We start from the raw sequence: 13,558 nt of genomic DNA, 5'->3' as shown, positions 1-13,558 counted from the left end.
ATTTCCTCCATCACTTCAACTTTTGGTTTTCTTTTGAAAAAGTGGAGACCCTAACAGGTTAAGGGCATTGATGTTCAAACTCCATAATTAAGACAGATATCTCTCAGTTTTTTTTACTCTCTGTCTCTCCATGGTAAGGGTTTATTCAGAGGAACAGTAGGTATTAACAAAGGAAGGACTTCTGAAATGCATTTGCTTTTTTCTCCCCACAAGAGGGTAGAACTGTAGCAGTGTTATATTCTTCTTCTGTTGAATGAAGATGTCTTACAGACATATAGGTTATTCCTCTTTCTTCTAGTGACACTGAAACATTAAAATGCTCATGTGTGATCGAGGCTGTAAGTTTTATAGGCAGTGACTGCAGAACATGTCTGTTGATTCAGCACACCCTTATCAAATGGATGGTGCCTTCATAAAGTACTTGTTTTAGGAATTGAGAGGTTGTATCTGCTCTGTGCTGCTGTGTTTGTCTGTTTGCAAGCTTGCCAGTTGTGTCACATCAGAGCCTGAGTGCATGCAACACTTACACATTCTGAATACAGCTTTATGGATGGCAAGTGAAAAATATTTCTTAAGTATGGTTTTGCAGAACTACCTAATATATCCTGAGAGTCCTCATCTGAGAGAAATCAATCCCAGATTTGACCACAAGGGTAGAAATGCCTTGAAGTCTGCTGCACAGTTTGACCCTCAAGTAAATCACTGAAAAGTTATTGGTAAATAGTAAACATACATTAGAACAGCCTGACATGTCTGGTATAAGTGGTTTTAGCAGATGAATAATCTAGAATTTATTTCCTACCATGTCCATTACCGCTTCTTTGAACATTCTGTATTGCTAAGTGATTAACCTGCTTCTTTGATCTAAAATTAATGTGCATAGCTCCATTTTTAAAGTATTTCCAAGTACATTCACTTTTGTACCCCTGCTGCTTGCTTTTATTATACAACAAAGATTATTGTTTCCTTTAGCAAAAAACTTACTGAGTTTTAAATTATTTTCCTGTATATTGATCTGGAGGGAGAATGCCAGCAGTTTATTAGGGTTTAGGAGTACAAGTTCCCCTGACCTTTCAATTTGTATATGTACACTTAAGAGTCCCACTGTGCAGATGAGAGACAAGAATTTAATCTTTGTGCTTCATGTTTGTTAGGATGTATTTCATTTTGGTATGTGAGAAAACCCAGGGGAGACATAGAGTCTTGCAAAAAAATTTGTGTGAGACAGTGTTTTCAGCAACATCAAAATGTAACTGCACATACCAGACTTCTTCATTCATACTGCCAAAGGAATAATAGGATTACCCTGCTTTGTTTTGCTTTTTCACCCTGGCATTAAATGAACTGAAACTTGATGTGTGAGTCTCTGGAAAATAAGGTCAGTTGAAAAAGAGTTCATTGTCCTTTTATTCTTTTTCTTTTTAGGTGTTCACAGACACCTAAAAGTTCAGGTTTATCCAGAGAGCCATGGCAGAAGGTGGATTTGATCCCTGTGAATGCATTTGCTCACATGAACATGCAATGAGAAGACTGATTAATCTGGTAAGGATAACATGAGGATATTTGGAAGGGTGGTTATTCAGACATTACTTCAGCTCTTACAGATTTGCAATTACTGGTGCTTTTGATTCTGCTTATTCAGTAGCATGGACAGTTAGAATCTGTATATCCAATTTTCTGATGAGCTTTTGAAGAGTCAATACAAATTATAGCTTTCTGTTTATTTCCCAGAGCTGCATTTTGACAGCATTGACACTGTTTCTGTTAAAATGTTTCTTTTATATGCCTTTTTTTCAGTCTGCATAAAACCAAAGAAGCTACCCAGCAAAGTCTTTGTGATCAAGGTAGTTCCACACATATGAAGTTGAACATATTCATATGGCAAGATAATTATGTCTAAATTTTTAAAACTACTCTCTAAAAACTTCTGAAGTTGAGAATCCAGTGATTTTGAGTTTTGAGTTCTGTTTCCTGGCATGTCATTGATAGGTTGAGCAACTTCAAGCAAGTTATGTACATTGCTCTAACTGTAAAATGCTTCTTTGTTTCTGTATTGGACTTAGTTCAATGTCTATTGAAAAATAAGCTACAAAGTGATTCTTTTTTTTCCCCTAAGTATATGTATTTTAAAATAACATTGACAACTATGAACTGTGAGCAATTGGGTGAATTTGATTACAACTCTAATTTGGTTAAATCCTTTTTAAGATTACTGTATACATCAACTTCATTTGATGTACTCCCCCTTATTGATTTTCATATATTTGTTTTTACCACATTTTGTTTCTTAGGGCCTAAATTAATGTCATTTTAAGTTACTGAGTACATCAACTGTTCAAGGCAGTTATGTGTGAAGAAGATTCTCTCTAGGATCAGGCCCTTCTTCAAGAGGTTTCTTAACAGTATTTTGGAAGGTGCTGCTGACACATAGGTGCAGAAAATGGAGGCTTCTGTGGAGAATAGTTGTACTTTCTGTGGAGCCTTTACATCAGGCCTAGCCATCCTAGCTCATGCTTCCCAGCTAGAGGCACAATTTCAAAATCTTCTATGTTCTTTCCCAAGAAGGATTTTCTTTTTGTTCTCAACATGATGGTTGTGCCTTATCCCACAGTTTTGTTGATTCTGAACCTTGAGGCTTCTGAACACATGCTAAAGTCATGAGAAAGGAACCCCCAGAACCAAGTTCAGAAGTTGGGAGGAAGAAGGGAGGATGCATGTTTGCTGCCCTTGTTCCTCAGGCTTGTCAGATGCAAATCTAAACTGGCATGGTTCAGATTTTTCACCCCCATTCAGCATTTTTTAATCTCTTTGGTATTTTGCTAGAAGATACTGACAGGCAATGGCACTGGTCAGCCAGTTCTCTTTGTTGTGGCTGGAGTATTCTAGTTATGAACAATGTGAGTTGTGTCCAAAGTTAGAAGAAATGCCACAAATGTCTGTGAGGTTTTGTTCCTGGGCTGCTCCAGGCAGTGTGAGGTGGGTAAAAATGGATCATTTGGAGGAACACTAGTTCCTGTGTTATGAATGTGAACAGAGCCCATAATAGGTGCTCTTGGGCAGTCACCAAGAGCAGTCTAAGTGTTCTTGTGTAGTTGCAAGAATGGAGTTTATTGCTCAGTATCCACGTTCCAAAAAGATCATACCAATTAGCACTTGAAACTGTGTGGAGTAAAGGGAAATTCCAGATTTCATCTCTCTAAAAAGCAAAGCAGATGCTCCTAAATATTTATAAGACCAAATCACTAGCTAGGATAATTTAGCAGAAAAGAAAAGTCTCAGAAGTCTCAGTCAGCAGCTAGACTATCCTCAAGTAACCTGTTGTATGATCTCAGCAGGAGACTAGCTAAGCCATTTTTTGCATCTGTAACTTTTATGCTCCAGTAAGAGTTTGCCTTCTAAGCTGCTGTTTTGTCACTCAGTCTTACACAACATGGGCAAACAGAAGTTTTACTATTTGTGCTAAAAAGAACATGTGGACATTGCTTCTCAAAATTGCTGAACCCCACAAGTCCCAATGGAGACTGGGTGCACACTGCCTCTAAAAGTTGGATCCTCGAAACCCTAACTTCAAAATCATTTTGATAAACAAAGCTAAGTGATCTGTTCAGACTCTAGGTGAGAAAAAGATATCCAAACATGCTATGTACCCAGAATGGTTTCCTATATGTATTTAATTGTTGATTCTTTTCAATATAGATAGGTATAAAACACACCAGAGTACATTTGAATGGTGTAAAAGCTGGCAGTACTCGATAGGATTTTGGAGCAAATTGTATAACAAGGTGTTTGCAATTGTCTCCAGACTGAGCATTGTAAATGCAGAAGTGCAGAGATGAGATTTAACAGAACCAATTTTAACAGAATTATAATGTAATTATAGAAGACGCCCAAGTGTGAAAATGTTATGTTTAGTGTCTTTCAATCCAGTAATAACACTGTGCAAAACCCCCATGACTGATTGTAGATTTTTTAAACTTGCGATTGACTTAAACTAATTTTTATAGACTAATTTGTTTTTACCTATCTAGATCAACACTGATAAGAATTCAAACACTGATAAGAATTAAGTCTTCTGCTAATAAAAAAGTTATGATATATTCATTTGTGACAATTATGTGTAGAGTTAGCATATTCAAATTCACAGGATTTATGTTAGAATTAACTACACAGGAGATTTGAATAAGACTGCTATTCCAAAATCAGAAAGAGGTCAAGAAGTCTGCCTCTAGAACCTGAAGTTCTTGTTTTAATTTCCAATAATTTTAACTTCTAGTTTAATTGGTATATTTACTTTGACACTCTTATGAAGTGTATGTGGCATTCAAAGTTTAATTTGTGGTTGAATACATTACTTCGGGGGTTTTATACAACATATAGTTTAAATCTCTATTTGAAATGCAGACTTCAATTCATCATGTAGTACAATTAATGCTTATACAATAAAAAAAGCTATTGTCATTTAAACTCTTCTTGCTCTTTGTTGTTAGCAACACCACAGAAAATTACAAACAAGAAAGCTGTTAAAAAATCCACCTCTTACTTAGTTATGTGGCTTGGTTATTTATCTGTCTTTCATTTTCCTTGACTAAGCAGGGCTTTGTTTTGTTGGGTTTTTCCTTCTTAATTCATAATACCATGAAGATTTTATAGTAAGTGAACTGTCCATCTCTAATATGCATAATATTTTAAAAGATTTTGCTGCTTATTAGGTTAACTCGGAGATATTGTTAATACGCAGAGTTCTTACAATGTATATGTACATGCTTAAGTGGCATTGGATTCTTTTGTGCTGAATGTTCTATAGTTTTCCTGAAGTGAATTTTTCAGGGTTCTCCTTGGTGTCAAAATATGAACATTTCACATGTGTAAATTTCTCTAGTATGGCCACTGTAAATAATAAGCAGATGTTATGATCTCCAAATATTCCTAGGAAACACCAGAAATCTAAAATTTTTGGCTCTGACTTCATAAATATCATTTCTAGTATGTAATACCCATGGCACTATCTGTTATGATTTGGTGGTATTGTGTAATAACAATTTGGCTATTGTATGTTGTGTTCACTATTTACTCTATGGATATAGCAGTTAATTGGGAACTTCCATAAGAGGAAGTAAGCGTAGAAGAAAAATATCACAAGATTTTCCATCCTCTGCAGATGCACAAGAATTGTCAAAAGACAATGACAGGTTTGTTAGCTTGCATGACTTTATCTCCAATTCAGTCTCCCCCATCTGCAAAACTTATTTTGACAAGAAGAGCCAAAGTTCAAGGATGAGGAACAGCAAATGACGGCAAGTTGCTTTACTGGGGGGAATCTGTAAGACAAGGGGATGGTTGTTTGAAAGAATCACGATGAAGGATTCTGTGTACCCAGAGGAAATGGTTCCTGTCTTAGTTTTGGCAAAAGACAGCAAATCCCTAGATGAGAATATTGTATTTAAACCTTTTTATTTCCCCTTTTTTCACTTACTTTGTAATACAAAAATCTGATACCCTTATGTTACTCCTCTGGATGTCGATGCTTTCTGAGTAGGCGTGGCTGATCTTGGCCCAAGGGTCAGTTCAAGTTTGAAAACTAGACTGAAAACACAGTTTATGTGGTGGTGAGGAATATTCATACATAGAGCATCTTCCATGAAGAGTGAAACCTGCTTATGACTGCTTAGAGTGGCCAGAAATGTCCAAGCCAGTAACACACATGACGTTGTGTCAAGTAAACATCCTTTTTCTGTCTCCTTCTGGTACAGTATTATTTGATTTACAAAAACTGACTTCAGAATTTTCTCATACTAGTTTTTGCAAAAATGAGCGGTATGTTTTTCACCCAAAATATTCCTAGTTCTAAATGTAAAAGGAGCCATTTTGATAACATGCCAACAGTTCTACTTACAAACCACTGTGGGAATTACAATCTTGTGTTTTGTCCTTCAGTAGCTAATTGCAAAGTAATGGTCCATGCTTAATTATGTTGCTATATCAAAACTTCAGGGGATACAGAGCAAATAATTTTTTATTTTAATCTCTCTTGGAATATGATTTGTCCCTAGATTTTTATAGAAAAAGTTGCAAATTCTCAAACTGAACATAATTGGTTCAAAAACTCTTTTGTCAGTCAAGTTTCCGCATAATTCTCTTGACCAGGTCATTTTAGAGTCTTACTACTTCAAACTGGCATAGTCTGAGATAGTATCCAGCCACAATCTTGGCTGAAGGAGACTTCATGTAAACAGCACAAAATAAACACAGATGACTAAAATAAATGTGTGCTACAAATGGTTGAAAAGCTCTCAAGATGTTAGCACAGCTAAGCCCAACTTAAATAGTCAGCAAAAGTGGCTTTCCCTACTGATGGAGGCTTTCAGTGAAAGCACATCAGAGCTATACCAAATGCATTTTTATAATTTAAAATGTCCTTCAAATATGAAGGTTGTCCTGGAGACTTCTTACAGGACAAGAAGTTCCATGTTGTTCCATGTTGTTTGCCTTCTTTTTTGTATATATAGCAGGTGCTACTTCTTCTAGTCTGTAGTTTTTAGCCAGGCATCCCAAGAGCAGGAAACTGCATTTTGCTCTCACTTGCCCCTTTTGTCCTCTGCATTTAAGCTGATTCAAAGAAGGCCTTTCCCAACAGCTGACCTTTAGGTTGTTCCTTAGGACAGAGAAGCTGTCATTCTTCAGAGTTGTAGGGGAAAAGACTTCATGCACCTGCTTAGACACCAGCCCAAAAGAATAAGACACAGGGTTGGAGTGGCAGAGGGTAAGACTGTACCTGAGTGCTTTTGCTCCACTGAATTCCATTTTCCTGCCTTTCACTGAGTCCTCAAGGTACTGGTGTTGCATAGGCTAAGGCCATAAAACTCTATTACAGAATTCATGAACTGCCAATGCATGTCAAAACTGAGAATCTAATTCTGCTTCAAGCAGTGCAAATGGAGACTATTTTCTAGACATGTTAGAAAAGAAAAAAGTTGTGAAAAGTGGTGTCCACTTGGGTCTCTAATGGGTTGGGAATCAGGACTTCCTGAACAGGTCTGTCATTGTTTGCATTTCCCATTCCTGAGCTTTGTAGTATGCTTGAAAGTGCTCCTTCTTAACCAATATATATTTAGGAAAAAAAAAAAAAAAAAGTAAAATCTCAGTCACACCTCATGATCATCTCAAGGCATGCATAGTGAATTGCAAGCAGTGTAAAAAATCATGCACTGAAAATTCTTTCAGCTTGATATTCCAGAAATAATTAATAGGTATAACCTGTACTATGAATGGCTGAGCTCTGATGGTCAGAGATGTGTTATGGCCATCTCTTTTGAGGAAAAAGGAGAAAATAGTGCTTTTTCTCTCAGGCCTCAAGCAATCAACTCTTAGAGCAAACTGTAGTTATCTTTTGGAGCTGTGAGTTCTAAGCCTTTTCCTCAAGGCTGTCTGTATGGGAGTACACTTTTGTTTTGCTAATATGCATCATTTGGAGAAGATACTCAACTGTTTGGTAAAAAAGCCTATAAGTATTTTGGTTTTACATTTTAGATATAAGTTTGCAAATGTCCTCTGGGGAGTTATGTATGTTGTTTGTGCACATTTTCAAATGCCTCTGTTTAATATTGTGCCTTGTGTATTTGTTGCCTAGTATTTCACATAGCCAGAGATGCTGTGAGCTCCTTGTAATGGTCCTGAACATCATCATCCTGTTTCATCCTCTTTTCACTGTTTATTCATTCTGCTTTGCATTCAGTAAAAGGAGGATGTCATTGATATCATAGGTCAGCAAAATTATAAAATCAAGTACTAGTAAGGCAGGCAATTGTAGGAAAGCGAGGGAAGTGTGAAAAAGGAAGATCTATATGACACCAAGGTGAAACAGCAATCCCAGAACAAATGAAAAAATGAAGAGAAGAATGTGGTTGTGTCCAGATCAGGGCTCCAGATTGCAGTGGTCCCTGGGACTTCTAAAGCATCTTCCTCCATAAAATGTCATGTATTTCAGTATGAAAGTGGTCCCTGGGACTTCTAAAGCATCTTCCTCCATAAAATGTCATGTATTTCAATATGAAAATTAATGTTCTCCTTCTGTCATTACTGGCTGATGATTCTGGGTCTTAAAAGTTGGTTTGTAATCTAGAAATATTATTTTGAAATGTAGCAACCATACTTCTCTCTCACTTGCAGTTGGAGAGAAAATTACTTGCCGCCTCACAGGACTAGGCTCTATATTTTTATTGCAGACTGTTATTCTGTCCTTGTATGAACAATCATTTATTATAATTTTGCATATACTCATAAAAGATGAAGGAGTGGAGAAGGCAGTGTTCACTTTTTCCTTGTTTGTTCCTCTAAGAGAAGCTAGTGTAGTTTGAGACAATTAAATTCCATCAGTGTGCCATTCTTTTCCTCTTATTTCTCTTTGCCAGCTTGTAGCAGAATAATGCATGTAGGTGTCATTTAGCAATTTATTTATCATGTTGTTTACTAGATCATTTATGTAGTTTGGAGAGAACAGACGTGGCTGCCAACAAAGCTTAAACAATGATTCCATTACCCAGAAGCATGAGAATGCAATCAGGAGTATGCCATTGTGTTGTCATCTTCTGGCATTGTTGGAGAGCAAAAGCAGAGCTTCCAGCTGGTCTAAATAGCAAAAAAGTATTTTCACAATGGATGATACTTTGCCCTCATTATCACATAATTTTTTTTTTATCAAGAGTCTTTATGATTCCATTTTAAATTTACTTGTATGGAATAAGTGACCATACCAATTTAGTTATTTGCTTTCCTACTTAACTATTCTTTTAATTCCCACCATTATCTATTTTTGCTCTCTTATCTTTGTATCTGTTTCATTTATTTCTTTCACACATCTCTCTGGGCTTTCATCCATCACAATTTCTTGTATGGAGGTCTTTTCCTGACCTGTCTTATGAACTTACTAATTTTTAATTTCTGTCTTTTCTGAGGACTTATTTCTGCTTTGAGCAGACTCAGCAGTTACTCTAAAATGTAATTATTTTATTTGTCCCTACATAAATAATATACTAACAGTATACTTTTGCCTCATCTGCCATTCACACTAGACTGCATTGATGGTTGCACTTTGTTTCTGCTGTGAGTCCTGTTGTTCTTGTTTCATTACCTCTTTAGTACACCATTTCTGGAGTTGGAAAGTGCTTTTGGACAGGGATTATGCTGCTATTTCTCCTGAAAAATGACAAACTGGGGAGCTGTCTGATCATTGGTATCTTCCTCATATTTGTATGCTCTGTCCTTTTTTTTTTAACTCTTAAATAATACATATAACTCTCAAGGCAAAGTGTTCACACTGGATAGAAACCCTGAATCTTTTTTCAGGTAATATGCTATTGACTTTAATATTAAAAAAAAAAAAAGGTCTGAGCAGAGATTGCAGGATCGGTCCCAGAGATTGTGAGACTGTTGAACTCTGGCATAGCAAACTTCGAAAATTCGCCTGAAGAGTTTCACTAAACTCCTCTGAAGAGGAAGCAGAGGAATTGAAGCAAGAACTGTTTACTGTATAGGTGGACAAAGTGTGCATTTCATTCTCCACAGCAGGTATCTGTGATGAGCAGTGCAAAGTAGCTTAACTTCTTTCAAGGAAGACTGAAATTGTCCTAGTGGCTGAGGTCCCTGTGTTGGAAAAACAAGTTCTCTGTTTAGCTAGATGAAGCTGTTTTCACCGGGCTTACTATTTCACTTGGACTTCAGTGATTTTGTGGAGCAGCTGAAATGCAGTAAAAGTTCACACTCTGTTTTCACCACTCAGTGGCATGTTTGTGTGCACATGAAAAAAAAATAAACAAAACAAACTTTACTTAATATGGTGACTTCCTAAAAGAGTTTTCAGAGGCCAATAGCAGTGTCCCTTTACTGTGGCTGTTCACATTTTGTTCACAGCTGGGGATTGTATAAAGTGGAAGCTCTTATTGCTAAAAACTGTGCAGACTCCTACCATAACATGGCATCTGTTGAAAGAGGAACAGCAAGACACAGGTTTCAGGTGTGCTTGATGGGTGGATGCTGTTGATCCACAAGATGGCATTTTAAAACTGTCCTTGTCTCAAAGGAGCAGGATCTAAACACTGTTGTGTTAGTGTGAGCTGGGGCTAAAAGCTGTATCTTTTGGAAAAGGAAAAGAAGGGAAAAACAGTTTCAAATTCGAGCTAGGAGCCATTTGAAATGTACCCTTTGTATTTTTGCAATGCTAAATTTGAGTGTCATGAGGAAGGAGTGAGAAAGAGCCCTTTTCTCTTACCATGGAAAGGAACTTGATTTCTTGGGGTTTTTTTGTATTGTATTGAATTTATATTCACAATATGTCACTAAGTGGGTACTGATTTACTGTGATCCTGCCACTGCTGCCTCTTCCGGGGACTTATCAGGGGTTTCATGGAAGCCAAATATTCCTATTGACCAAGAGTTCTTATGGCTTGGGGATTATTAGTTTAAATTACTTTAACTTAGGCAATTCAAGACTTCAAATGTACCTGGAGGAAATGAAAGTTCACAGTTGTATTTTAAATAATATAAATTTGTAATTAATATTTTTATTTTTATTTTTTCAAGTTTGTACTGTACTAAAACTGCAAAATTTGGATTATTTTAGCTCTCTTCTAGCTTTCATGCTATTTACAATTTGTGTTTACTTTGCTTTTTATTTTCCTAAATGAAGTAATTAATTGTTTAGCTCAAGTGCACTAAGCCAGTTATTATATTTAAATTACAAACTGCACACAGAATGTTAAAATTCAGATATAATCCTTTTTATTTAAATTGAATAAAATAGTATAAATATTTAGTTTGTAACATTTTTCACTCTCTTCTTTTGTTGATTATACCCTTATGTTTCACTTGCCTAATTTTTGTGTTCTTAAGGGACTGTTTTATAATATATGGAAAAAGATGAAAAGGCTGTTGCTGACTTTAGTAGATGTTAGATCAGACAGTCAGCAACTCATCTTTCACTAAATTCACACTTTTGGCCACACAAGGATCTCTGAAGTATTAATAAAATCAAAATCATTGTTAATAATATTGTCTTAAAGTATCTAGGAGTTATTGTATTTGAAGAATTACTTCTCTGTTCAAATTTTTCTCATCAGCTCCGTAGTGTTCCCAGTCTGAAAAACATGGAGTGTATTTGAAGTCTTTTTGAGGGTTTTGTTGAGAACAGGTGAAGTCTGGTTCAACTTTTTACCATTATTCCACAAACTTTCAACCAAACTTCCCCTCCACATTGGATTAGAAAAATCTTAATACAAAGGACTATTTATTTCCAGTCCCTGATAATTGCTCTTTTTTCAATTGCCTTACTACTGAAATGTTGCACATTCAGTTTTTCCCAACAGTTGCTATGTTCCTTAAAGGGTGTCATTGTCAAAAGAGAGCTAATTGGTAGAAGGAACATTCTTCTTTCAGCAAAAGGCATTACCTTTCCCAGCCATTGAATTTACGTAAGCATTTCATACGTGTGCCAGAAGAGTTCCTTGTCTTTTGACTAAATGAGTGACCACAAGGAATCAGGTTCGTATTGAGTTACACAGTAAGGGACTTGTTGACCTGAGTGAATTAAGAAAAACCTCTTTTTACTGCTGCCCATTTTTCATTATCTGCTGTGTTTCATCCCACAAGGACAATATGCAGCTTCTCGCTGAGCTGTTAAAAACAGATTTGTTACCTGGCTCAGAGAGGCATCCTAGAGCTTTAAAAAAGTTGTATTGGGACAGAGTGTGACACTTAGAATGGGAGATAACTAATATTGTGGCTAGAACACCCCCAGGCAGTGTTCTATATCTAGGAAAATGAGATAAACTGTATGAGGACTTGCCATCGTGGGGACAGAGGGGAATAACAAGATGCTTGTACAGTGTTTCTGATCATTTATCTGTTGCCTGTTTTAATTCTGGTCATCCTTCTGTGTGGAAAATCTGTAAACAGTGTTTTAAGTAGGGATTATAAATTAAGCCCCTCTCAGAATTAAACTCTTATACAAACAGAAGATAATTATGTTGCTGAGCTCTTTAAAATATGGGTATAGGAATATCCAGTTTTCGCAGTTCAGAAATCTTTCAAATATTTCAAATGGGTACTGTTGCTAAGATAACACCTCCCCTTTGTAAATTACTTCCAAAGTTTTAAAATAAAATGAGCTTTTATATAAGAACGGCAGGAAATATGCATAGTTTGATCTCTCCCTTTAGTAAGAAAGAGAAGTATTCTGCCTGAATTTCCCTCAATGCTGTTTTTAACTATAGAAATAGCCTCCAGCCTTCCAAATTCCTTCCTGAGAGACTTCTTTGAAGTTTCACTAAATTTGCTAGTATATCTTAATATATTAATGAAAGAATTAATGTGATCAATCTCCAATTACATTTTTTTCTTTTTCAAATGTGTCAGTCATTGATAATCTTTATGATAAAAGGAGCTTATACTTTCCCAGTTGTCTTCCTCCTTCAGTTCTTCATCTGTTTCCTTGATGTGTTTTGCATAATATGACTACATAAATTAAATCAGTTATGCCAATACAAGGGGAAATGGGTTTTGTGGAAATGATTAATGTATTTCTTACATAAAGAGCATCATCTTTTCATCTCTTTAATATTCGTATATTTACACTGGTAATAAACAGATTAGCCTATTGTGACAAAAAGTACTGGGATTTGTGACACAACTGTATCATAAAACCTGTGAAAAAGCAAATGTCATTTCTAACCAAGGCAGTATAACAATTCTGTACTTTTAAAAACTTTTACTAATAATCCATGTAGTTTACCTAAGCAGAGGATAGAAAATCTGTTTCCACAGTGCTGCACGTTAAATGCCATCCATTTAACATCTCTGATCTGAATAAATAATGTGGTATTTGTCTTCCTTTTTTGGCTCTGTCATCTGTAAAATGGCTGTACTGATTTGCAGGTTAGCCAGTGTTGACTTTTCTTGCAGTAGGCAAGCTTACCTAGTCTGTAAATCAAATAGTCATTAGAGTCACTAAAAATGTTTTAAATTTTACCCATCAGTAAAGAGAAAAACCAGTAAAATACATACTAAAATCTGCTTAAATAAAAAAGGTCTTAGGGGGAAAAAATAGTAAGTACTAAGTTTAAATGTGAAATATTAATTCAACTTCTCTGTGCATAACCATTATCACAGTCTGATAATTTATTGTGATGTTATCACAGAGTATTTCAATGTTACTTGAGCTAGATAATAGTAAGATATTTTGGAATTTATAATGGACAGGTGTAGAGAGTATATCTGTATATAGGTGTAGAGAGTATATCTGTATATAATAGCTCCCATATCACTACTGATTTCTTTTCCTTGAATTTTGAAAGGTATTCAATGGCTGAATTGGAAGCAATCACACTGTAGTCAGGCAATTTAAAGGTATTATGTAAATAGTGTTCAGGAACTATCTCCATACCTGGGAATTCTGCACAAACCATAAGCCAAGTGTGATCCAGTAAAGGATGAGTTATACTTGAACTTTACTCTGACAATCCTGTTTTCAGTAAAAGCCAACCAAGACTTATTGTTAAGTGTCATGCTT

At 35.9% G+C, this 13,558-nt stretch overlaps 1 protein-coding gene across 2 annotated transcripts in view; it reads left to right on the top strand.

The window, feature by feature from the left end:
• SMIM14 (small integral membrane protein 14) overlaps positions 1-13,558 on the top strand; it is a 53,649-nt gene that overhangs the window by 28,506 nt on the left and 11,585 nt on the right. The window contains exon 2 of one of the 2 annotated variants that reach the window (XM_068188912.1): positions 1,436-1,542. In XM_068188912.1, coding sequence (XP_068045013.1) covers positions 1,468-1,542 — 75 coding nt within the window. In that variant the 5' untranslated portion in view covers positions 1,436-1,467. The remainder of the gene's footprint in view (positions 1-1,435; positions 1,543-13,558) is intronic. The other variant, XM_068188911.1, reaches the window with a different exon arrangement.

The sequence above is a fragment of the Anomalospiza imberbis genome, chromosome 4, assembly GCF_031753505.1.
Source record: "Anomalospiza imberbis isolate Cuckoo-Finch-1a 21T00152 chromosome 4, ASM3175350v1, whole genome shotgun sequence".
Lineage (NCBI taxonomy): Eukaryota > Metazoa > Chordata > Aves > Passeriformes > Viduidae > Anomalospiza > Anomalospiza imberbis.
The sequence above is the reverse complement of the archived record's forward strand: the minus strand, read 5'-3'. Positions and strand labels throughout refer to the sequence as shown.